The following is a 27,342-nucleotide window of genomic DNA, read 5'->3' on the forward strand; positions in this document are numbered from 1 at the left end:
ATTAAAAACAACAGTTGAGGGCTCCTGCTGTTCCCAGATCAAAGTGTCATACTACGGAATAGAGAACCTTATAATATAACCTTAGGGAATATCCGAAAAGTATATATCCAAAAAAATACTATAGATATACAAGGATAAACAAAAATTATTATAATTTAACAACAAATATCTTTGTTTCTAGTCCAACATACACGTATACTTTTTGATAAGTGTGTGACATTCATTATTTTCAAATTAACTTTAATCTCCCACTTAAGATCAACGAACTTCCTACTGACGTCTGGTTTAAAATCCGTGACTTTTAATTCTTTTGTTTCGAAGGAAAACCTTTAAAATTCATTTATATGGTGGTCGGTCGCGAAAAACATTGAAACAGGTAATTAAAATACGTATATGATATAATTTATTATGAACACAAAAAAATGCCAGGTTGAAAATATAATTTAATCTTATCCGATCTATGTATGGGAACTACTTACAAAGAAATCTTAGTCATAGTTGCGTCGTTAAAATTTAACTTTGAGAATACCTACGAGATGTTTCCCAGAATACGTAAATTGTAGAAAAAAATCAAGATCCGTTGGAAAATAACTCATCTCTTAATTTAGTTACAACTTATAAATAAGAAATGCTAAAAAATTTAAATATTAAAATAATAATAGGTGCAGTCAAATCTGCTTTAGTAATTTATCGATATCACAATTTTACAATACAATAATAACTACTTTTTTAATGAAATAAGAAAACATAATCATGTTCAGGGGATCCTTTAAAATTCTGGTTTTTTAAACTTCAAAGGCAGCTAATGACCACTTCACATGTTCTGTCAAGCAAAAATATAATTAAATTTTTAACGAGGCAACACATTAAACATTACGTACACTATGACACTATAACTATGGCATAAAAATATTTGGTTAACCTTAAATTACACGACACTAACCGGTACAAATTACTTCAAACACTCGAGAGTCCGAGTCTGTCATTAATCCAGCAAAGTCATTAATCACGCCACATCAAGTCTGACACGATGACTAATTTGTCATCACAATTAAATCGTTTCGAAGTGATATCTTTTTTCAAGGTGTTTCTGTTTACATTATCTGTCCTTGCCAGTTGAGACAATAATTATTGTGATTCAACTAGGAATCGAAGCTGTGATGTTATAAATATAATGTAAGCTGTTAGTCAGATCATTATGTAGGGCTATGCCTAGGAGTTCTTATCTCTCTTGTCTTATCTGGCCATTTCTTTGCAGTATATTGCACATATCCGGGGTCTGTTGGCGTACCGGAGGCTCTGCCTTCATTATCAGCCAATTCTCTATCTCTTTCTTCTATTGGCTCCATTGGGAAAAGGGCTGGTGTCTCCGACCTTCGTGATCTGTTTGAACTACGTAGATAATCCTCAAGTTGTTGGATTGTTGGCGTCGGAACCGTCTTCGCTCGCGTTGGAGATTTTGACTGACGTTTTCGTTCATATGTCGGTGACACATCGTCATATAAACCTTTCAACCGCCCTGTTTTTACTTTAGAAAATACTGGCGTCTGTAACTCCGGTAAGTAGTCCTCCCTTACAGGTAGTCTAGACACGTTTTCTAAATAATCTCTTAAATATTTCTCATTGAACTTAGCAAGTTCTTGTTCGTAATGCAACCTGTCTGGGATGGTTAATGGTTCAGTAAGTCGTACATAATTTCCTGATTCGTCTACTCCGTTTCGCAATGATCCAAATTTGGACTTTTCTAGATCCTTCTCAATAGGAAGATCGCCTAATTTATCTAATTTCATTAATTCAAATTTCGGTTCGTCGAATAAGTTTGGTTCGTCTTTTTTAATTACCTTATCTTTGTTTTGTTCTAAGTCTAAATCTTTAGGTCTTTCAGGCACGTGGCCATTTTGTTTACCGTTAGGGATGTGCCCATTTTGCCCATTGATAGCAGGCTGCGTGACTATTGAAACTTTCTTTCCCAATTTAGGGGATGATATGGGATCTGTCTGTGACGGTCGGGTGGAAGTATATACTCTAGGACCCATTAAGTCTATCAGAAAAAGTATTGCAACGAAGAGAGACAACGAGCCAAGTATAGAAGCATTCACTATCAACTTGTATGGTACTGAGTCTAAAGAAGCTAGCTCTAGACCACCTGTTGACAAAATATAATATCATATAATTGACGTATATGAGTATAGTAAATAAACTCAAAATATATCTTTAAGGCTTACCCAAAACAAGAAAGAAGAGTGATCCAAAGCCAAGAAGTATCCCTTCTAATATTCTTCTTCCTATAGGAACTTCGTAAAACACCCGCCCTAATATTAGGGCGAAGGTTATTATCACGTAACCTAGAAAAGAAATATTGAAAATGGTTTTTAAATAATTATTATATTGTTAAGTATTAAGTGATATAAACATTCCTCTTGTATAACTTGGCTTTTAGTAAAAACCTCATAAATATCAATAGAGTTTGAAAAATGTAAGAGAAAATAAATGGATAGTTAATTACTTTTTTAGAGTTTAAAGTTGATTTCTTTTATTAGATATGTCAAGAGAAGCTCCTCCAACTACTATCAGCATGTCGTGACGCAGATGCACAAGCGTATCCCGCCACTCATCACGCAATGCCTCTATAATTTGACAGAAATTATCTTAAACCTAGGCTCCATCTGCCTACCCTGCTATACGCGGGATACAGCCTGAACCTAAGTAAAAAATACATTTCTTATCATTCACCTCCATAAACAGCATCAGCAAAGGAGCCCCCAACAGAATCCCAAGTGACCGAAGTGAGCAGAGACCACTCCCGCGATAGCTTCTGCAGCAACAAGGCGAGCCGCGCCTCGTCATCTGTAGACACTCGTTTGGCCACCAGGCACGCCACGCAAAACAACTGTGTGTATGAAGAAGAAGGAATTAGATATTTTAATATTGTGCACTCGTGGTGCAGTAATAAATACGCTTTTTCGGATTCAATTCCCAATTTGTTAAAAAAAAATAATTAATATGCGCGACAGGTTGTGAGTTCAATTCCCACTCGAGGAAATGAAATATTAAATATTTTCATGTCTTCGGTGTGGTGTCGAGGCCTCCAGAATTCAACAGAAAGTGGGGAGTGGAGTGTGTTAGTATTTTCATGAAATTCATGATAAAAATAAACAAGAATAAAAGAAAAGATATAAACTTAATGCTATCGATACATACAGGCATCCCTCGTATAACACGGTTAATTCGTACCGTGCTATATGTTGTTGTATTTTTTAATACAAAAATTAAAAAATACAACAAAAAATATATTCAAAGACTAATAATAATAATTACATAGTATAAAACAAGTAGAAACAGCTTATTGAACGGAAAAAAAGTTTAAATTTAAAATGCATATTTTTCAAAATCGTGTTATATTAATATCATTTCTTGTATCGTGTGATATCGAAACCGTTTTACAAGTACCGTGTTATACGAGGGACGCCTGTAAATGGCAATAATTAGTTGATTAATGTACGTTAAATAAGGAGAGCGTTTTGAATTCAAATCTTAACCACTAAGGAGCATTCTTATCTTTGCAATATATATTTATTTTACAATCTGAATATTTAAAAATGCTGAGTTAAAATTTAAAAAAAATTAAAGTCTCTTACTTTGATGAATTTTTGCAATCTTTAAATATACAACCATCATGGTTGAATATAATCGTATTGACCGCGAAACAAACCGTATGCTTTAAAGTATAAATATAAACTTACGAATTATTTTTTGTCAACTGTTTAATTGGAACAGTTGATAGAAAATACTTCTTAATTTTATTTTAATTATATGTAAAGAGACTCGAGATCCTGCAGTCAAATTCACTAAGAGTTTTGCAGGACACAGTTTAACTTTATAATTAAAAAAAAAAGATAGATACCTACCTAAGGCATCGATCGAAGGCCATATTATAAAGTATGTAGGTACAGTCGACAATAAATATATATTCAAGAATTTACACTATATTACGTAATGTTTACGAACGTGTATTGAATCATTTCTTAATTAATGCTTGCAATGGTCATTCTACGTGCCAGTTCTTGTGTACCTACTACACAGAGTGTTAGTATTATGCAATTCTTTGCGAGCTTTTAGTGCGGGTACTATAAAAATTGATTTAGTACTTTGGATTTATATGATAAGATATTAAAAAATCGTATAACTATTAATAATTGTTGTTTTTTAGATGCACATAGCAAAGTAGCCAGATTGAACCTGGAAACTTAAGGTAAGACACTCCGTTCCTATTAAGTCACTTCCGTTCCCCCCTCCCCGCCGTATTGTGTAGGAACTGTGTGTTGAGGATCTTTAAAAGGGACTGTATGGTCACTCAAATGTAGTTATACAAAAACAATACCTTGAGGCGTCACACAATAGCTGGCGAAGTGACAATTAGACTTGTTTAGAACCTAAGGTACCTGACCTCTACGACTTTAGACTTGAGAAAAGATTTTTACTACTCTCGTAGGAGTTCTAATAGGAGGGCCGGGAGCTACATTCCCAAGTTCCCAAGAAATTCAAGTAAAATTCTATTTTATTTTTTATTTTCTAGAACAGTCTTATGCTCACCCCCGAAATTTCACTTACAAAAAACACTGAAATATAAAAAATACCTTTACACGAACTTATCTGTTCAAAGCTAAAGTCCAAAATATCCCTAGACAATTCTATGGGTATTCTTACAGTACGGTCGGCGAGTAGTGGTCATGGCAGCCCTAAACGTAAGTTTTCTGAACTTTTCGCTCTTGCAAAAGAAAACAATTAAAATTAAGAAGTCTCTACAGTTAACCTCAGAGCAGCCACGACTTGTCGAGCGTACTGTACTATATTTCATTAGGTACTTAGGAGTAATATTTTATACAAGAAAATTTACATTTACCAACTCATTTGTTAATGAAAAATAACGTTTATTACAATAGAACAAGAGACATCGTTACTGCGCAATATGTAATTGAAGATAATTGTTGCAAATTCATATCTCACTCGGAATAATATTTTATTTATAATTTTGTCACCGCAGTTCGTTAAACAATGTGTTAGCACCCATTGTCTGATTGACGATAAATCAAAAGAATAATATAATATATAATAATAATAATAATATATTTTATTTATTTAAGTGACCAGAGACTCATTATGGTTAGTAAACAATATTTCTTACAGACTAGGTTAGTTACAATTATAATTATTAATTTTGTACCTACATCCTATAAAGTTATAAATAAATAAAAAAATCATAGATTAATGATTAACAATAAACAACAACAAAAACCTACTTTACGGGTGCATAAGGTATTCTTGCCGAGGCCGCCGTGGTGCAAGGCCACGAGTGTGTGACTTTAAGCTCGATGGTTGTGGGTTCAATGCTCACTTGGATGATAAATGATTAGTTGTTAACATTTTCGTTGTCTTCGCTCTGGTACGAAGGCAACGAAACGACTCACTCAAAGAATTAAATATTTATTTAAATTTATATTTCCATTTCATCGCTCTGGTGTAGAAGCAAAACGCGATTTTGAGTTCAGCCACTCAACACGCAATGCTTCCAGAATTTGGCGGAAAATGGGGAAAGGAGTCTTTGGGAAAGGAGGAAGATCTGGGTCTTAACACTGAGCAACCTTTGCCTACCTTCCTGTGTACGAGATATAGCGTGAAGCTAAAAAAATATAATAAATGATTGAAAATAAACAACAAAAAAAAACATATTTTATAGAATGATAGATATAAAATATTAAGCAACTGACAAACATGAACAAAGTAATTACTAATTAGTTATAATATAGCATAAGTAATAAACCTCATAGATGTTAAAGAACAATGCCTGCAAATTTGTCAAGCCAGCCCTTCCACTACCTTAGAGCCTTCGGGCTACGACCTCAGGTGTTACGTCGTTGTCCAGCGTGGGATCGGCATTGACATGAAGTAATAGATTAAGGAAAATATTGTATTTGTATTTATGAATAATGCGTAAACGGAAAACTGTAGGAAAACCTACATATGTATATATAATAATCGTAATTCAATTCACGCTATATCTCCCACACAGCAAGGTAGGCAGAGGGGACCTAGTGTTAAGACACTCCGTTGCCCACTTTCCGCGGAATTCTGGAGGCATTGCGTGTTGAGTGGTGAATCTCAACGTTGCACTTTGCCTCGACACCAGAGCGTAGAAATGGAAATATAAATTTAAATAAATATTTAATTTCTACAAGTGGGGATCGAACCCACAACCAATCGCGTTTAATCACACTTTTAGCCCGTGCATTACTGCTGGCCTTATCTATACTAGATCACTACCACACATATAGCACAGGAAATGCATAGGACCTTCGAATTCATTTACTATTTGTTATATGGTCAATCGTCATTGATTCAAGCAACTGATATTTTTTAATGATCACATTTTGGAAGCCAGTCGTGGTGCAGAAGGACAAGCGTATGCCTATAAACGCGACAGGTTGTTGTTTCGATTCCCAATCGAGGAAATCGAATATTTACTATTTTCATTTCTTCCCTCTAGTATCGAGTAAAACGCGGTATCGAGTTCCGTCATTGCCTTCGGTGGAATGGAAGAAGTGGGGAACGAAGCGTCTTTACACTATGCTCCCTTTGCCTATCCCGGTACATGCGGGATACAGCGTGAAGCTTAAAAAAAAAAAAAAGGAAAGTACCTAAAATCAATCTTAGTAGGTACATCTCCGAACTCGGACGTATTAAGTAACCCATCCACCTAACGCGTTGTGAAACTATACATTTGGTAACAAGCTCGTAATGTCAACATCGGCCCGAGGCTATCATATGCTTATTTTAAAAACATCTTGAACTAAATAATCTTTGATTTATATTTAATTTTTAAAATAATATTCTCTGTAAAACGGTATCATGTTAAATAATATTTATTTAGAAATCGTAAAAAAACAAAAAATAACGACATTTGAATCCGTGCCTCTTGGAAATCGTCCAAGCGCTCTTACCACTAAGCCTTACGTTTCTATTATTTGTTTCTTTTTTCGTGTGGAATAATAACAAAAATGGTGAAAATATTGTGTTATGTCACTTCAAGGTAATAGTTAAAATATTCATAATAAAAAAAAACTTCTCAAACAACACAATATGTAAAGTAAGCAGAGAAAACTTATTCACATCAATTTCAAAGTCATAAAATGTTGGGAGAAAACAAATTAAAGTAATATATTAGAAATTATCTTTGTCGAAAGAATTGAACCCACATTTTCAGCTACATTGATAACACTTAACTAAAGTAACAAAAAGATAACACAAAAAAAACCTAAAACAACAACAGATAACAAAACCATAACAGCAAAAGCCTTTGCTAGAAAAAAGCACTTATAATTTTTAAAAAAATAAAAACCCCTTATCACCAAAGCCTTATCAGTACAATATTCGCATACTTACAAACTCGACTATCTTGAGCGCGACCCACTTGTCGCAGAGCGCCATGCCGGCAACACCGTGACTGTTACACAACACCAGGTACAGCAGGGGGCATGTACAGTAATACCTTGAGTTACGCGAAAACTTTTAAAAAACTAAAAATCCTAATACAAATTATAAAAACTTATTTTTATTTTTCACAAAGTCTGTATAACAACTTCGATATCTGTACAATCTGATAATCATGTAAAGTTAGTTAATATTAACAAAAACTGAATAACAGCACACGTAACTAAACTATGCTTTAATGACCACCAAACCGAACTTCAAGGTATTACTATAACAATTTTGACCGCCGCCCCCTGGACCGTACGGCAACGAGCAACACACGGCCGTCCAACGCAAGCGCAACCATTTGTTTGACACTAACCGGTATATTCACGCTTCTACGTGTGACATTGAATCAAATACAAGCCACAGGTCACCATGCATGCGTGTAAACATGCATTTTATTTTATTTTTTCAAACTTCACGCTGTATCCCGCATAAAGGGGCAGGGCGCCTGGGCAGGCAGAGAGAACTAGTTAAGATACTCCGTCCCCCAGTTCCTCCTCTTTATCTTATTACCAGAGCTGAGAAATGCCGATCAATTTCCAAGAAATTGCGTCTTTGAAAAGCGCGACTCAACACCACCCCTTACCCTTATTACCAAAGCGGAGAAGAGACAATCCATTCCCTCGAATGGGAATCGAACTCACAGTCTGAAGCTATCACACTGCCACCACGGACCATATATACATAAACAACCAAATAAAACACAAAATCTTCGTTATACTTAAATTTATTAATCGACCAATCGATACATGCAATAAATAAAAACCTCACAAACAGAGAGATAAATTCATATTTGCGAACAAAATGTGCTCTCATTTATCCAATTTCATAATAGCGATACTATTGGGCTTGAAGAAAACTGTTCCAAATTGATTCGTTCTAAGTAATAATTATGATTATATATTATTAATTTCAGTATATGTAGACTTAATAATAATAAACTACGATGTTTATGAATATTTCGTTGAAAAATCATCAAAAAATTAGAGAAAGGCGCTATAACCATTAGGTGTTCTGTCGCCTAGTACTTAATTCATACGTAACGCAAAAACCTAAGAAGTCAAGTTCGAGTCGGGCTCGAAGCGTCAATCAATAATAAAACATATACTTAGCATACACACTTAAAATAAAAATTAATAATTTCTTTAAAAAAATATTCAAATCTATCTCTCGTAGTGAGTAGCGCAACGCAAGACATGTTTGTAACAAACATACATTTAAATAAGTATAATATAAATATATATAATTACTTATATGTGCAAACAAGACTTCATTCCTTTACCGAATAAATATAAGAAAACAGGCTGCAGCTTTAATTACAAATGTATGTATTATCAAATTGATTTGACATCATTAAAATATTATATTAACTTTTAAAAGTAAATTGATAATTAATTACTTAAAATAACTTGTAAACATTTCTTGCGCCCGCGTTGTTAATACACCACCACGTATTTTGTCCAAATAAAAAATATATATCACAAACAGAATTGTAAAAATCTTTTTTACGTAAAATATGTATTTAACAATATAGTATATATAAAAATATGTATTTTATTCCTCAAGTAAAGATTCTTTTACTTTACTTTGATAAGATTAAAAAAATCTTATAAAGACATAGTTCAGCTTATGTGTATGTTACAGCTTATATCTATATAAAGCGACGAAATAAATAAAGCTACACAATAGTTGTCTTTCTTCTCTTCTATATTTGTTCTAATCTATATATATATAAAAGGACTTGTCCTCACTGACTGAGGTAAGACGCACGCACAGCCGTAACCGCTGTGCGTAGAAACGTGGAAATTGGGCAGATGTTTTCGTAATCTGGACATCCACTAAGGGATTTTGAACAATTTTAACCCTAAAGGGGTGAAATAGGGGTTAAAAGTTTGTATGGAAAAAATATTAAATCTGCACCAAAATCGGATTTTTTTGAAATTTGAAATTCAGACTCTTAAATAGATTTCATTGAACACGTGTTTCGTGGTTTTTTAGAATACATCTCCTAAGGGTACAAATAAGGGGTTGAAAGTTTGTATAGAAAAATCTTTAAATAGCCACCGATTTTTATAAAATTTGAAAAGTATTCAATTGAATACGTTTTTCATGGTTTATTAGAATTCATCCGTAAGGGTGCAAATAAGCAGGCGAAGCTGCGCGCGTCCGCTAGTTTATTTATAAAATCGTAAAATCGTATCCAATATAGCTTCAAAAGGCATAAAAATAAATATAAGAGAGAAACTTCATAAATAAATAATAAAATGGAGTAGTTTTTACAATTCTGTTTGTGATATGTGCAAACAAGCTTAGTCAGAAAGCGACACAAAAAAAAATTAAAAAATTAATTAGTCCATTACAATTACATGCAAAAAACAACATCAATAAAAAAGAACAATCAGGAGCTAGGATACCTGCTTACCTGCATACAGATTTCACAATTTGTTGGCATTAATTAAACAATACAATATTTAAAAAAAGTAAAAAATATATATGTAAAATTTATTTCTTCATATATTTTTCCGTTTTTTAAGTTTTTTTTTAAATTTTATTCATTTACAATTTTTTTGTAAATATTTTACTTTTAACTCACAAACATGGCATAATTATCGAAAAAGGTATGTTTTGTGTAATTAATATAATATTATTAATTAAAACACCCCCAAAGAAGTATAAAACATAAAGCATATAGCAATAATTATATTGGTTAAAATGAAAATTTAAAAAATATGTATTATGCAGGCAAATAATTAGTGCTATAATCATATAATTGATAAAAATCATTGTTTTAGTTTAATATTGTTGTTAATAAGTAAAAATATAAATGTATTAAACAATATACATGTATTTTTTAGTTATTTTTGTTAAAACATACTATTATTAGGTTTATATAATATGTGATAGAGATGATGACTATTTTAATATGTTTAAAACTAGATTAATACAATCCTATCATTATAAAACAGATTTTTTCACAATGAGGAAGTTTTAAATTGATATTATTAAATTTGACATAATACAAATAAAAATATAGATTACAATAAAAGGAAATCTGAAGCTAAAAAATCCATCAGTAAATTCATATTGCATTTTTAATAAAAAACCAGTGCAGCTTCATATTGTTATATAATAAAAATGTGATATAAATTATTATTAATATAATGAAAAATCTATCATACACAAACATTTTAAAACAAAATAGTCACCATGCCTACTATTTAAAAACTTTAATTTACATGCATAATTATAAGTTAGTAGGTATTAATTCCAAACAAAAATAGCCAAACAGGTATCCAAAGCTCATACAATTTCATATATCAACTCACTGTTGCCTTGTCGGTGTCATAAATTCCCCAAGTGGATGACGTGTGGTCCATGGGTTGAAGTCGGGGACCCTCGGTGCGGATGGCGCGGGGGCGGTCCACACATTGGGGACAGAGGGCATGTTGAGTGTCGTCATGGATGACAGGGGGGACTCCATGCCATAAAGTTGGGAGCCCCAGCTGGAATCAAGATTTAATATTACCGACTGTGATTGTGGGTTCGGTCTCCATTTGGGGAAAATATTATATTTAAATAATATTTATTTCTCTACTCTAGAAGCTAAGCATGGAAAATGGAATCCTTAATACTAGATTCCCTTTACATACCATGCTATGTAGAAAAAAGTGTGGAAATGATAATTTTTGTTTAAACAAAAACAATGTTACAGACCAACATGTGCAACATGGTAAAGATGAATAAATGACAAGGAGAATCAACTGATCTGATGCAATATTTGTGGTTATAAGTTAAACTAATAGTGATTAATATATTATTTACTAAAACAAAAACCAAAATTCAACTACAAAAGTTATGTAAAGTAAAAGAAAAAAAACAACAATCTTACTCTTGAACTGATGCAGGTCTTGGTGGAACATTAATCCTACTTGCATTTCTCTGGGCCTCGTGAATCATGCGCAGGCGGCGCGCCTGGGACCAGCGCTCCAATGAGTATGAGGCCCCACGACCTGCCCCAGTTCCTAAGGACGCTAGACCTGCGCCCCCCAAGTCATATTCTGGTTCCTCAACTCGATTTAGTTCTACACCACCTTCAGGTGACCAGCGGCCAACCTAAGTTGTAAGTCATTTAAAAATAGTCCTTTTAAATTGGGAATTTTTGCGCAGCGGTACAGCATCTAATAGTAAATGCGACGGGTGTAGGTTTCAAGTCAAACATCACTTGGCTGAATGAATTACTTAATTTTCTCGATTTGGTAACAAGTGCATCACATATTCTGCCACTAATTCTGCAATGTCTCGAAATATGTGTGGAACATGGGACACAGAATATAATAACGCTAGGCATTACATGGCTAGTCTGTTATATATATGAGAGATGTATGTGAGAAACATTGAACCAGTGACTATCATGGTTACAGTCTAACGCTGTGCCGCTACGACAGTTTCATTAAGGTATCAAACATATATGCAATTTACTTCTCTATACTGCCTCAACAATTGCGGAGACTGCGGCATGGACCAGTCCACAGCGGGCCTAGCACCAGTGCCCCAGGCCGCCGCCGCCGCTGCCACTAGGGCCTTCCGAGCCATGGCTGCTCCTCGATGAGACTTGTATTCTACTATAGCTGCGCAAGAAGCTGCTCCACGGCGTATACGGACTTCTTGTACCTCCTCTGTCAATGCGTAGAGCAAACGCACTATCTCGGCTGACGGCGTCGTAGGTGGAATACGTGATATAAATATACGACAGTTGTTGATTGATGGGCACACTCCTGTGAGTTGTACACATATAAAGTTAAAATTTTAATTGTAATATTGAATAAATAAATTTATTGAAATCTTTCAAGATTTAATATTTCGAGCTTTTCATAAAGCGTCCGTGCTACGTGGCAAAGTAACATGTAAAAGATTAAGAAAAATATTAAGAAATATTGTACATTTACAACAAAAACGAACAATATGAAAATACTTACTTTTCTAATATTGTGTCCCTACTAAAAAGGAGGCTTGTATACATACATATTACATGATGAGAAAAAAACATTACCTAATTGCCAAGATGGCCGGATCATATAGTTGTTGAAAAGGCGTATAGCGTTTCCCGCCTCCGCCTCCGTTGTGTACATCGCGAAAGCGTAGCTAAAATATTTTATTATTATTAGTATTGAAATAGGCTAACTTTAAATACAATATGTAATAAAAATATATACCCTCTATTCCAACCGGAAAAATTAATCATTAGACGAAACTCAAACAATTCTCCCGCCTGCCTAAAAAGAGGCACGAGTGTATCTTCGAAACAGTCGTGGGGAATCCGCCCGATGAACACCTATAAAAAAGAAATATTTATATAATTCATGAATGAAAACATTTACAAAATCCTTTTTATACATAAATTTGATACTAAAGAAAAAATCACTACAAAAACAACTTTACCGCCATTTGCCGTAAAAGGCCCGCTTCTTCCTATAAGAAACAATTTACAAATGACCAACATAAAATATAAGAACAGCATTTTTATTTAGGACAAAACTTAATAAATAGCTTAATGAATGCCTGTAATAAACAAAACAAGCATGTCTTTAGGACTTCTACAATGTCCTATTTTCTCAGCAAACTGCCTTAGTGCTTACTTGGCGGGTAAATTAAATTTGGCGAAATAATTATGGCGTCTTCAGCTGTAAAGTTATTTAGTTACCTCACAATTCCTCGAAGGTTCAGGACCACTCCATGCATGCGGCGCTTTCCTATAGATTCTTTGACCATTAATTTGTGTAAGTGTATAAGATGTGTTATTCTCTGTTAACGACAATAATCTTGATGATAATTCATACTGATCCACTTCACTAGACGAATAATGCTTAACAGAAGGCATTTTATTTATTTATATTTTAATTTAATCTTACAATAAATATTATTTTTTTATTTAATATATTTAACAACTATACGTGCCCCTGTTAAGAGCAACAAAAAATGAAAGAACTTAATAGAAAGCTGTATACCTAATAAAATGGCGTATTAAAAACAAAATGGTGGTTTTGTAAAATAATATGTGACCTTGAAATCATATCAATTGTAAATCTTTTTATGTGATTAATTACAAATTAATGAAAAACATTTTCTGAAAGGTAAGTCTGTTGTTTGGTCTGTAAGTAATTAATAAAAACATTTAATATATTTTTAATAATAAACTTACGAAATATAAAAAAAATTACAAAAGTCATTTAAATTATACCGGAAACAATAATAAAAATAATTCAATATAAATAATTACACAAATCATATTGATTTCGCTTTTTATTTACTTTCCCTCACTATTTCTTTATTTTATTTTAGGTACACTAAGAAATCATCAAAATTAATGTATGTACTAAATATTTAAAAATTCTATAGAATATCACTTTTCATCATAAGACAAGATATTATTTTCTTGTAACGCTTATTTCCGTTGCTTACATTATTACTAAATATTGACAAACACAATCAGTGAAACTAAAATAATACACAAATATATTAAAAATATAATTTTATTGAATAAAAATATAATAATATTTATATGAATCTTAGTTATTGTTAGCAAATTAAATCAAAATCTAATTCCATACATATTATAATTTTAAAACTTTATTTACTAGATTGAATACGTAGGAATACTATTTAATATTTAATTCACATAATTATAAAATAAAGACTAACTAATAGATATTTTATATTTCTATTTAAATAATTTGTGACAAGAAGACTAGGGTAACAATGTTTGTTAATATAATTTTGTAGCTTGATTTCAAATTAACATATCCTTTATTTTTTCTGCTAATTTGTTTAGTATCCAAACTATTTTTTAATTGCATGCGTAATATATAAATCCTTCGAGTTTTAATATTCATACTTATTATCTGTTGTTTAGTAAAATATTCTAATTTCTTTTGATTGATAAGTTTCATCACATTGGCTTTGATAGCTCTAATAGCTTCTAATTTTATTGAACTTATTTGCTTTCTAGGTATACCTGGAAATGGATGTTATAAGAACATTTATTTATTTTCCATTTATATTTAATTGAAATAAATAGTAAGTAAGTAGTACATCGTCTGGTTGTGAAGGCAACTGTTGTGGTTTCGAGTCCTACACTTTTTATTGAATTATTTTCATTTGCTTGCTGTGGGTACCTACAAGACAGACGGAGTTGTCTAACACTTTTTATATTTATATATTGAAAATATAAGTGGCCATTAGTTAGGAAAAGTGTGGATTATATTTGTGGTGGTTATAAATTTAGCTTTTACGTAATGAGATATCTACTTAGGCTATAAATATTATACTGCGGTTGTGATGTTTCTGAAAACTAAATTTATCAGGCGCTCTTCACTGTCCAGTTCATATGGCGTAGGGAATACATAATGAAGTATAATTTATTTCTGTTTCAAACTGTATTCCGAACATAGCAGAGTAGATAGTGAGAACCTGGAAATCTAGTGCCACTTTCTGCCGAATTCTGGAAGCATTGCGTGTTGAGTATCGGAACTCAACGTTGCGCTTACTTCGTTACCAGAGCGAAGAAATGGAAATATTAGATATTTAATTTTCTTTTCCTTGAACCTGTCGCTTTTACAGTCGCTTCTGCTCTTACGTCACAACAGGCCTTACTGGTAAAAAGTGTATCAAGACGTCCAATTTCATGTGAAGACCACTTATACGGTTCTCCGTAAGCATCATGATGCGTTGCAATATTATACAGTGTCTGCAACAAGATGTTAAGAATAAAACATTTTTGTTCTTTAACTGAAATATTGAAAATTGATTGAATTGCAAAATCTGTCTATAAATATTTGTCAATTATTGGAAAAAAATGTAACTAAATTAGTGACAGACGCTTAAATGCGCGTTTAACAAAATGGCAAAATTGGGATTTTATAGTCGGTGTGAACAAAATTGCTTAATACAACTCATATTGTGATATACTTAAATATTATATATAATAAATTTTAAGATTTATTTATAAAAATAACATATATCATTTATTCTAATGTTGGCATTTCTAATAATTAAGGTACGAGATATAGGTAATTAATATTACTCTTTTCTGTTCCACACTACAACGGTCAAGCTTATTTAAGACTTCATAAGTAAGTTCCTTAAATACTGTAGGTGTTATTCTTTTCAGGTCACTCGCAGGAAAAGCGCAAAGTAAATAGCCTAATTCGTTAATGTGTGCCCCACTCGTATGCCAATCGTTACCAAAATATCTTCTGTACGCAGCAGCTATAACTCCGTACTGTATAAAATTTAACATGAATTATCTTGAAAAAAAAAATAGAAAAATTTAATCATAATCTCATTGTTTTTTTCAGATTTTATTACCTTCCGACTGCTTAATTCAATATATCGTTTAGCGAAATACTTGAACACAGATGGATCACCGAAGTTGACATAGTATAAATCTTCCTCCGGTACCACATTTAAAAGACTATCAAATGCTGAGAGTTCTCTGCCTTGTAAGAATGCTGCAGTCTTTCCGTCTAAATATTTTATTTATTATTTTATTAATTAAATGAATTAGACCGGGATTCATTATTAACTTATTATATTTTTTCACAGCAGTGCTTGATAACTTATTGGTGTGGGGAAATTTAAACAACATTTGAATATTCACGGCCAATATCACCTACCAATATTAACATTTAAATTTCAATTTTAAAGTGTGCCTATTATTAATTGAACCTAAAAGATATATGTATATATACCCATAATGGTAATATTTCATATTTTTAATGATATTGAGTTGTTATTTAGGCATTTATGTAATTCTAAAACTATATTTATATGGGAGGCCGTCGTGGTCCAGGGGCACTAAGGTGTGACTGTAACGCGACAGGTGTGGGTTCGATCCCCACTCGAGGAAATGAAGTATTTATCTAAATTTATATTTCTATTTATTCACTCTGGTTTCGAGGCAAAACGCGGCGTTGAGTTCCGCCACTCAACACGCAATGCTTCCAAAATCCGGTGGAAAGTGGGGAACGGAGTATCTTAACACTAGGTTCCCTCTGCCTACTCTGCTGTGTGCGGGATACAGCGTGAAGCTGATTTATTTATTTATCTAAAACTATATTGACTCTCTAAATAGACAGAAAATGACAAACAAATTATCACTCATCTCCCACCTCCCCTCTAGCTTTACGTTGTGTGTATTTATGAAACCTTAAATATTTACCAGTTATTATGTCCCACGCTAATATAGCCCTAGATATTGGTAGCGAGTGTTTTATTGTATTTGTTAGTATATGCAATACAGTTTCTGAATCGAGTCTTAGAAATGTACTGGATGGACCAAAGTATATCATATCCATAGAATTTTCAAATTTTACTCGATTTTCGACTTCGTCATAAAATTCATCATAAATTACGTCATCTGCAAAATAATATTATATAGCATTAGTCCATATACAGTCCTCCAGGTTAAAGCTGGGATTTGTATTTGTATATGAGTGTTCATATACATATAGCGACTTCGGCTATATTTAATTCTTAATATTATTGATTTTTTTTTTGTTAAATTTAATTAAAGTAAAAGATAAAATTGACACTATCACGTATTATCTTATCTACATAAAGAAGAATTTTTGATGCCTACTTATTATAAACGCATTTACCAGATTCAGTTATAGCAATCATAGAGTTTTTCTCATCTTCATATTCTAATTCTAATTCTTCTATAGACTTTGTGCGCATTTCTTGAGATAAAACTCTGCAATGTTTTAACCATATTTTATACACTATTCTTACAGCATCAAATCAACGTATATTTTTAGTTTTATACATATTTTAGCCATTAAAAGTGTTTTATCCTCAATTTTTAAACTAATGAAATGCAGACATAGCATTCATACATTAGATATGAAAAGTTATCCCTTTTACAGCTTATTTGGCCACCCTAATATTAAAATGTCATATAACTATAAAAATATAATATAATACTAATGTAGACTAACTTTATATAATTTATTGCAAATAATACTATTATTATTGTAATACGCATAATTCATAAACTTCAAATCTACGTGACCACCTAGATTTGGAAGAAATTTAATATTATTTTATTATAATAATTTTAGCAAGTTATTGTTTATGACATAATTATATTTTTTTGAATTTTTTTTATCAGATGATTATAAAAATCAAATATATATAGAAATTGTAATAAGTTTTTTAATTTTTATTAATTTTTAATTACACGGGAGTATATATTATATAGTCTACGTCCTCTTAAGCTGTCATTTAAGAAACTTAAGTGTTGACATCACTAAAGAAAGTCTTAAATCCGAATTGTTAACCTAACTTTTCTGTTTTCAATGCATACAGATACGGCTTCGTAATCATTTAATAAAAATAACCATAAATAAATGTGTTTTGTGCAATTATAAAATTGCATAAGGCACACAGACATGATATTCGTGTTATAGCAGAAGTTTAATTTACAATAGCATTGTGATTTGGAGACTTAGTGTTATTTTTGCATTGTTATTAAATTTATTATATTAAGCCATGGGTATTTTAGAGAAAATATCGGAAATCGAAAAAGAAATAGCAAGAACGCAAAAAAACAAAGGTATATGCTTCGTATATCGACAAGCGTATTTAAAAGCGCTATTTATTATTAGTACATATTTTATAATTTATTTTCATATTATGATTTTTATGGTATAGTCAACCGTTTTGTACTATTTTGTTTTGGTATTCTTTTATTAATTCTTTAATTATTCTACTTTAACTACTATTTATATAAATAACAATCTTATCTTTTATTTTCTATATATTATAGCCACTGAATACCATTTGGGCTTACTTAAAGCAAAATTAGCCAAATACAGGGCCCAATTATTGGAACCTCCAAAAAAGGGTGGTGATAAGACACCAGGATTTGATGTGTTGAAATCTGGTGATGCCAGAGTGGCTCTTATAGGATTCCCTTCAGTTGGTAAGGTAAGAAAATCTAATAAAACTTATTGCATATATCTAAATACTTCCTTTATTATATAATATTATTTGCTATTTGGATTTAAAGTTAGTCTACCTAAGTATTATATGTTTATAATCTTTTATTAGTAGGGCGGCCAAAAAAATAAAACAAATATAAAAGTGAAATGTATAAAAAAATATTTAAAAATATGAGTTCATAGTGGCACAGGGACTCAAGAGTGTGAATGAAAAGAAATTGGTAGAAAGTAGGGAACATAGTGTTTTAACACTAGGTACCTTCTAGCAGGGTAGCCCCTGCTTTGTGTGGGATTTTGCAATGAGAAGCTGATTTTGAAATATTGACAATAAAGTTATAAAACTCTTACATTATTGCAAACATATTTAAAAACTTTATAATAATTCTGTTTTTTTATTTCCTCTTTAGTCAACACTACTATCTACATTAACACATACACACTCGGAAGCTGCCAGCTATGAATTCACAACATTGACTTGTATTCCCGGAGTGATTGAATATCAGGGTGCAAACATACAACTACTCGACTTGCCTGGTATTATAGAAGGTGCTGCGCAAGGCAAGGGTAGAGGAAGACAGGTAAATTCTTTAAATATAAATAGTAGTGTTTAGGCCATTGTGACATAATGATATAACCAGTTCTAATTCTGGATGATTGTGGTTGATCTCCACTCAGAATTAATTATTTTCATTTTACTGTATTTAAGTTGGTTGGTGAAGAATAGAGGTAGCGATAACAGGTAACAATGTGAAGTTGAAAAATAAATAGTGAAGATAACCTATTTATTCAGTGTTTTAAAATGGTCTAACTTACTAAATATGACAATCAGTCTCCACTTGGAGGAATGAACTATTTTAATTTTCCATTTCTGATAGACAAAGTGCAAGTGACTTCATCACTCAATTTGAAATTATCTGGAAACCAGTAAATGGAGTGTCTTAACACTAGATTAGATTAGATCTAAAAGAATCTAAAATTATATATTTTTTTATACAACTGTACAATTATTTCAGGTTATAGCAGTGGCTAGAACTGCTGACCTGGTGCTAATGATGTTAGATGCTACTAAGCCATATGTTCACCGCCAATTGCTTGAAAAGGAACTGGAGAGTGTGGGCATACGTCTCAATAAAGAAAAGCCTAATATATATTTTAAGGTATTTAAAAATTTTAATTAGTAATACAATCGTAATAATCTTAAGACTGTCTGTTGTTGTAGGTTCGATTCCCAGTCAGAGAAAGTAATTCTTTTCAATTTTATACTGTGATAAGACGACAAATTGTGTCGTTCAGTTTTGCTATTTGACTCGCAATGTCTCGAAAATTGTGCCGTGTGTTCTCTCTTTCTTGACTGTTGTTTTTTAATATTGAATATTGAAAACTTGCAATGATTCAGAAGTGATAAAAACATTCGCTTCACATATTGTTTCCTATTGTAATAAATAAAATCCATAAAATATAATGAACTATTCATGAGTACAAGCAGGAGCCCAAGGGTGTCTGATGTATACGCGAAAAGTTTTAGGTTCGGTTAGTAGGAAATTAAATATTTAATATTTTCATTTCCTCACTCTGATATTGAGCAAAGTTAAGTTCAACATGCAATGCCTCCAGAATCCATTGGAAAGTGGAAGTGTCTTAGGGAGAATGGAGTGTCCTAACACTAGGTTTCCAGGTTCCCTCTGCCTACTCTGCTATGTATGGGATAAATCTAAAAAATTATAATGAGTAAAAATATTTCCAATTTACAGATAAAAAAGGGTGGTGGAATTTCCTTTAACTCCACTTGCCAACTTACAAAGATAGATGAAAAAATGGTGCAGATGATTCTTCATGAATATAAAATATTTAATGCAGAGGTGAATATAGTTAACTTGTGCCTTTTTTTGCAGCTAACGCACATTGCAAATAAAACTGTTTAACAAATTCCAGTTTCTACTTATTCAGGAGAAACTTAATATATATCTAAAAAAATATTTTTAGCAGACAGGGTAAGATTATGTAAAAGCTCATATTTAACAATGTTGTTTATTTTTTATGGCTTGATTTCCCTGTTCTGGAAATGCAAAATTTTTCGTTGATTTCCACCAACACACAATGTCTATTTACAACAGACATTGCATGTTGACTATGTAGAAAATATAATAACATGCCAATTATACAAAAACTTGACGGGCTTGGCAGATTGTCCTACCCGCAAATGTGAATGTCACAATAAATATGATCTTTTGATTTGTTTATATTTTTATTTAATTTATATCTTGATTTCGAATATGTTAATATATTTTTTAAAATCATCCCATTTAGTTTAAATAATGATATAAAGTTTCTTCAGAAACATAAAATTTCATCTGTTTGGCCGTCGTAGACAAGGTGCGTGCTACTTAAAAAAAATTCTGTATCTGGTATATAAATATCTCAAGAAATTGGTAAAAAGTAAGGAACAGGCTGTCTTAACATTAGCTTTCCAGGTTCTCTCTGTACTAAAGTCGTTTAGGAGGAGTAGAATAACAAACGCAGATACAAAATTTTACATTCATATTACATAAATAGGTCTAATTATATTTTTTCCACTTCAACAGCTGCTATTCCGCGAAGACTGCACAGCCGATGAACTGATCGATGTTATAATAGGCAAACGCGTCTACCTCCCCTGCCTCTACGTCTACAATAAGATAGATCAGATATCCATACAAGAGGTTGATAGAATAGCCCGTCAGCCTAATTCTGTTGTCGTTAGGTGAGTAATATTATGCTAATAAGATATACATAATAAAAAAAAATAGATAATTAAATTAGAAATGTTTTTTGGTTAGTTATGATGGCCAATTTTTTTATATGAATTATTTTAATTTTATTCTATAAATACTTATTAGAGTTCTGTACCCTAAATAGGAAAAATGGAATTGTTTTAGGATCACTTTGTTGTTTTCTGTCAAGACCATTTTAGTTTAGATCGGGTTGAGGTAGCAAGCTGAAATTAGTATCAGATATTCAGGTTTATGGTCCCTTGCAGCTTAAAAATAATTAAGCTTGTAAGTCAACGCAGTTAAAAGATTTGAGTATTTATGCATTCTTTTTGCTTTATTTTCTAGCTAGTTATGTTATAAAGCATAATAATTTTAATCTATTACGCAAATCATTTATGCTTAAGGTTATTATACAGTAACTATGTTGATATAATTAGTGTTACTATTGTAAAATAAATACAAAGTGGTCAAATAGTGAGACTAAATATATAAATTTATTCTGTCTGCATAATTATCAATGATAATGAATATTTTTTTTTCACAAAATTTACACATTTCATATGTTAAATACATACATACAAAGAATCAACAATTTTTTTTTTCAATTATATTTTCTAGTTGTAACATGAAATTAAACTTGGACTTTCTACTGGAGACAATATGGGAGTATTTGTCACTCATTCGCGTCTATACCAAGAAACCTGGACAGCCACCAGACTTTGATGATGGACTTATTCTAAGAAGAGTATGAAATTTTGTTTAAAATAGTAATATATATATTACATTATACATATTTTTTTAGCTTCATGTTGTATCCCGCTAATAGGATAGAGGGAACCTGAAAAACTTACTACTAAAACACTGTTCCCATTAAGACCCTTCTGTTCCCCACTTTCCGCCGAATTCTTGAGGTACTGAGTGTTAAGTTTGCTTTGTTGCCATAGCGAGGAAATGAAAATATTAAATATTTCACTCCCTCAAATTTTTTTTCACTGAAAATCGAATATACAACCGTCACCACAATCAGACACTATGATAAAATGGCCTTTTAATACATATTTCATTATATCCTAACTACTACCATCAACAGGGTGTAACAATAGAACACGTGTGCCACTCTATCCACCGTTCTCTCGTCGCTCAGCTCAAGTATGCCCTCGTTTGGGGCACCAGCACCAAGTACTCTCCGCAGCGAGTCGGCATAGGACACTCTGTTCACGACCAGGATGTGGTGCAGCTTATTAAGAAATAATATGATTTTTGGTTCTTTTTTCTTTGTCTTATTAGGGGCATATCATAAATTACATCACACATTTATTCATGAAGTTCGTTCATGAGCGTATCTATAGATATTTATCGGTATGGGACACTTTACACGACCAGGATGTAGTGCAGATTATTAAGAAATAATACGCTTTTTGGGGTATTTTTTTCTTTTTTTATTAGAGGCCTGTTATTAATTACGTCACACATTTATTTAGGGGGGTTGTTCAGGGGTACGCCCATCTCGATGTTTTTTTTAGGGGAGGCCCTGATTTTAGTTTCGAACTGATCTTTTACTTTTTAAAGTTTGATTTTTTGTAAATAAAATACTGGAATTGGCACCAGACTATTCTCGGTTGATACGGACCTAATGTAATAGCCATGAGTCATGATTCGTCAATCATATTCTAATATTGTGTAGTTAATGGAGGGGTCCTAAATGTTAAAAATATAACACCAGCTCCATATTATGTACAAATATAAATTAGGAACTGCTGTTTTAATTTAATAATGTGTAAATGTAAAATTGCAAAATGTGATTTTCCTTCCACTAAGTAGGAGGGATCTCACAAATATGCTGTGACAAGAAAAGGGGGAAGGTCCAAATATCATGAATATCGTGTGACATAATTTATGGTTAGCCCACAATGAATCCAATGTTTATTGACCAATTTTCGTTATTATTGATACAACTATATATTTGGTTTTTTCATATAGATGATGATTATTTTCAAAATTATGTTTCATTTACATTTTATTGATGATAACAACATTATGATAGTATGTTTTGCTTTTATTTATTTATTTTTTTCACTAAATCTGATAATGATATATTGACCATTGCCATCAAAAAAAATTTTTTTTCATTATTTCAATATAAAATATGTTCACTAGTAATAAGAAGCAATTATGAAATCATAAATTTGTTTTGATTTGTTGAGAGATATAAAGTTCGCGAATGCTGCCTAAATGTTTTTTTCTAGTTAAACACTACATACATATATAGCAAGGTAGAGTGAGGTTCGTTTACCTCTAACTCACTCCCGTTCCTCCCTATCCGCCCAATTCTCGGGGCACTGTGTGTTGAATGGCAGAAATACATGCCATTCTTCCACATATTAATTGGTTACCTTTTATATCCCACATCCATAATTTGCATGAGATTCAGAAAATCACTGGTTATATTACAGCATTATGCATGTATACTTATCATACTCTTATTTAGACGAGTTAATAAAATAAGATCTTTGTTTGAAGTTATATTAAAAAAAAAAAAAATTAAGCCTGAATGTTCTATATATTGTGATTTGTAAGTGACACCCAGTTAAGATTTTTTTTCTCAGTCTGTTTTACACATTCAGGTATAATGTTGCAATAAAATTATTTATTAATTTGTATGTTGATGTTTTATTTTCTTACTTAAACAAGAATATTTTTTAAAGCAAGTACAATTTGTGTACATAATAATATTATGTTTTTTAGAGTATGCAGAAGGAGTCCTGTATTGAGCTTTCTCTTGTTACTAGACAGAATTAAAACAGCACATTCTCATAAGTAGAAATCAAACCTCATATAAATATGAATTCATATGAATGCTTCATGATATATGAATATGAACTCATATGAATGCCTCAATTATATTCTTTAGCTTAACACTATTCCGATCATAGTAGTGTAGGCAGAGAAAACTTTAGAGCCTATTGTTAACACTGTTCCCATTAATTCTTGAGGCACTGTGAGTGGTGGAACTTAACACTGCGCTTTGCCTTGTTACCAGAGCCAGGAAACAAGAATATTTCCTTACTCTGGTTGTGCAATGACAGCTTTGAGATAGTAATTATAATTTGATACTAATTGTTGTAAATCTTAATCTATCTTTTCGTTTGTTACATTTTTTTAAATTATACTACAATATGATTAGAGTGATTCACATGTTAGAGTAATGAAAAAAAATTAACTATGCAATAGTATTTATTAACATAGTGCACTATATTTTGGTAATTTATTGAACATCCACCACAAAACACATAAATACTTAGTTAAAATAAAATGCATTCTTTTAATGTCTCTTTTTTTATAATACAACTTTTATTCTGTGTTCTCTACACAATGAAAAGATAAGTTCTAGACTGCACTTTCAACAACCTTAAACACCATAAACAACTAAAAAATAAGTTTAGGTGATGAACTAACATCTTTTTTAGACTCTCGTTCTTAAATAACGAAAAGCAATAGTGATTGGAATACTTAACCTTATACACTGACATAATATATTTTTACTAGTTTTCCCTCCGTTTTTCCATACAGACAATCAAATCTATCAATCAGAACATACAAATTTATTTCATGAAAGATTTTTTCATAATATAGATTGCTTCTACATACAGCAACATCCATTTTATTTTTTAAAATAAACAGGAATATCAAATAATTTTCATGACAATTTGCATAATTAAGTTGTTAAAATCTATAAAATCTTGGTTATAGTGATAATATTTTTGATTAAAGGTTTTAAATTTTATATAATTTTCCAAATATTGACTTCAATGGAGATAGCTTTATTTGTTTCTATATGAATCAAATAAAATTAAATTATTGCTTTTCAGCTAATATGTCAGCTTCTACATTGGCCAATGCCCAGCGATGCTCTGTTATCTCCAATGCTTCCCATTCAGCTTTGAAAGCAGCTTTTGGATCTGGGGGCATTGCCATGGCCGCACCAGACATTTGATCTTGCATCACTTTAGATTGATCTGCAGCTGTAATATTAAAAAAAAATTAGGTTCAAGCTGTATCCAACACACAGCAGGGCAGTAGGAACCTAGTGTTAAGACAGTCAGACACTAACAATACTGGTTTTCTCATACACTGCCAAAATTGAGACAATGTCACGCTCTGTGACTATGGGTGAATTCAATGTCACACTCTGTTTTTGTACTATAATGCAAATAATTAATTCCCTGAGTGAGAATCAAACTTATAGCTTGTGTTAACACTCAATCACTGCATTCTTGGACTGCAATGGCCTCATAATAATAATGTTTAATAAATAAATAGTATTTGATTTATAACATATACTGAGATCCCCACTCAGGGGAATAATTTTATTTTGATTATTTAATTCCCCTTATCTGGTGGACAAAGTGCAGTGTTGAGTAACACCATCCAATGTCTCAAAATTTTGAAAAAAATCTAATCAAAATGTAATATGAATTTGCAAAGCTATAAAAACCACTGTTAGGAAAATGTTTTTAAATTAATAAATATATTATGTTTGTATTTACCATTATTTTCTCCCAGAACTAGAGTATAAATGGTTCTCAGACCAAACACATTAAGGAAATACCAAGATGCTGAAGATACCCAAGATGCATCTAGATAAGCCAGTTCCACACCACGCTGTAACATAGGCTTGAAACGCAGTGTCAGGGGGAATGGGACTTTTGCTGTAAATTAAGAATATTTTTATTTTATAAACATTTAAACACTGTGTGAATAAGTTGATAAGTTAAGCACATTTACATAATTTTTTAAATTAAGAATTAAAATATTAAGATTGAAACTTTAATATTAGACTTAATTTAATTTTAAATTAAGTTTCAATCAAAATTCATAAGTTTGGCTTATTCAGTAAAATTCTCTCATTAATAGACATTTCTTCACCATATAAATAAAACAATCTTAAAGGTAATCATGACTTATCAATTAATTCATGCTGGTACAAATATATAAGTTAAGAATATAACATTAATTATCTCACTTGTCAAGAAGCCACTAAACATCCAATTAATCCACCCACCAATCACAATCATGGGAAGTACATTAGTTACATTTCCTTTTAACATGTCAGTCATCATGCCAGGATCTGTCATAGGATTCTATAATAAAAGTTTGTTAATTTTATAAACCAATATATTAAATATGATATATTAGTTAAAATTATATATCACTATAATTTTACCTGGGAAGCAGCTGCTCGTTTTTGGACTTTAAAATACCCCGTGTCTTCGTTATTAAACCAATGACGTCGCATAGCGAAAGACTGCTTAGGAAGATACTTGCCATTTTCACGAAGTAAACGGGCTCTAATCATTACTTGACTAAAAGTAAGGTTAAGATTTTAGCAAAAAATGATTATTATTTTAATTTAATCGACTTATCGTTATCGTTTACAATAATATATACCTGTCTTGAACTTGTAACAATTCAATTTTCTTTTGAGAAGATAGTATAATTGATACATAATGTCTCACTATTCCGACTAGGAAAGTAATGATTACTATAGGTAAAAACACCCATAGTCGTATATTTGGATCCAATAACAATTCTGTCATGCTTGGAGCTTCTGAAAAATAAGAGAATTATAATTAGAGTATAAATACAAAATTAAACATACAAATTATTGATGTTAATTGAAATTGAAAGTTGAAATTTAATTTAAACTATTATTACCTGTCAAATGTCGACTAAACTGCAGCTTAGGACCACAGAACACATTTACCCAAAGGGCCACAGATGGTTCACAGATACTGGCAAATATGCTCAAAAGTACGATACGATACGTACATAGTGGGATTCATTAAAAATTAATAATAATTATTAAAGCATTAAATTTCATGACTAGATATATATTCAATTATCAATATTAATGCGGTACTGATAACAATATTTTATAGGTACGGTACGGTACGGTAACGCAACATAATAATATTATGCATATTTGCATTTATTAATTTATTATCTACATTGTTTTCTAGATATCTGTGGTGCTCTGTATTTTAAAATGCGCGCATCTA

The 27,342-nt window shown here is 31.6% G+C and overlaps 4 protein-coding genes across 7 annotated transcripts; 1 reads left to right on the forward strand and 3 right to left on the reverse strand.

The window, feature by feature from the left end:
- Positions 1-434: 434 nt before the first annotated feature.
- LOC146531611 (uncharacterized) lies at positions 435-13,181 on the reverse strand. 3 transcript variants are annotated; one of them, XM_085198124.1, is made up of 9 exons: positions 12,973-13,181; positions 12,747-12,865; positions 12,584-12,675; positions 12,013-12,308; positions 11,423-11,646; positions 10,860-11,036; positions 2,734-2,890; positions 2,226-2,345; positions 2,118-2,146 (listed from the first exon to the last, which is right to left on the reverse strand). In XM_085198124.1, the coding sequence occupies exons 1-8, from the start codon at positions 12,976-12,978 to the stop codon at positions 2,337-2,339; spliced, it is 1,080 nt and encodes a 359-aa protein (XP_085054250.1). In that variant the 5' UTR covers positions 12,979-13,181; the 3' UTR covers positions 2,118-2,146; positions 2,226-2,336. The 3 variants fall into 3 exon arrangements, with proteins under 3 accessions (XP_085054248.1, XP_085054249.1, XP_085054250.1); XM_085198122.1 differs by lacking the exons at positions 12,013-12,308; positions 12,584-12,675; positions 12,747-12,865; positions 12,973-13,181 and having other exon boundaries at positions 435-2,146; positions 11,423-11,558; XM_085198123.1 differs by lacking the exons at positions 10,860-11,036; positions 11,423-11,646; positions 12,013-12,308; ... (1 more) ...; positions 12,747-12,865; positions 12,973-13,181 and adding an exon at positions 7,441-7,847 and having other exon boundaries at positions 435-2,146.
- Positions 13,182-14,255: 1,074 nt separating this feature from the next.
- On the reverse strand, positions 14,256-17,341 carry LOC146531612 (uncharacterized). The gene is made up of 6 exons (XM_085198577.1): positions 17,190-17,341; positions 16,751-16,948; positions 15,898-16,055; positions 15,614-15,811; positions 15,184-15,277; positions 14,256-14,545 (listed from the first exon to the last, which is right to left on the reverse strand). Exons 1-6 carry the CDS (start codon positions 17,266-17,268, stop codon positions 14,256-14,258), a joined length of 1,017 nt encoding a protein of 338 aa, XP_085054703.1. The 5' UTR covers positions 17,269-17,341.
- A 478-nt stretch (positions 17,342-17,819) lies between these two features.
- LOC146531613 (developmentally-regulated GTP-binding protein 2) lies at positions 17,820-23,943 on the forward strand. Of its 2 annotated transcripts, none has more exons than XM_085197892.1 (8): positions 17,820-18,145; positions 18,359-18,519; positions 18,941-19,111; positions 19,547-19,690; positions 20,285-20,392; positions 21,116-21,273; positions 21,902-22,050; positions 22,374-22,512. In XM_085197892.1, exons 1-7 carry the CDS (start codon positions 18,082-18,084, stop codon positions 22,032-22,034), a joined length of 939 nt encoding a protein of 312 aa, XP_085054018.1. In that variant the 5' UTR covers positions 17,820-18,081; the 3' UTR covers positions 22,035-22,050; positions 22,374-22,512. The 2 variants fall into 2 exon arrangements, with proteins under 2 accessions (XP_085054018.1, XP_085054017.1); XM_085197891.1 differs by having other exon boundaries at positions 17,821-18,145; positions 21,902-22,028; positions 22,374-23,943.
- A 556-nt stretch (positions 23,944-24,499) lies between these two features.
- EMC3 (ER membrane protein complex subunit 3) lies at positions 24,500-27,119 on the reverse strand. Its single transcript, XM_085197893.1, has 6 exons — positions 26,999-27,119; positions 26,732-26,891; positions 26,508-26,646; positions 26,307-26,424; positions 25,831-25,992; positions 24,500-25,305 (listed from the first exon to the last, which is right to left on the reverse strand). Exons 2-6 carry the CDS (start codon positions 26,878-26,880, stop codon positions 25,139-25,141), a joined length of 735 nt encoding a protein of 244 aa, XP_085054019.1. The 5' UTR covers positions 26,881-26,891; positions 26,999-27,119; the 3' UTR covers positions 24,500-25,138.
- Between the last annotated feature and the right edge of the window lie 223 nt (positions 27,120-27,342).

Source organism: Heliconius melpomene, chromosome 15 (genome assembly GCF_056956725.1).
Source record: "Heliconius melpomene rosina isolate 202511_hmr_F chromosome 15, ASM5695672v1, whole genome shotgun sequence".
NCBI lineage: Eukaryota > Metazoa > Arthropoda > Insecta > Lepidoptera > Nymphalidae > Heliconius > Heliconius melpomene.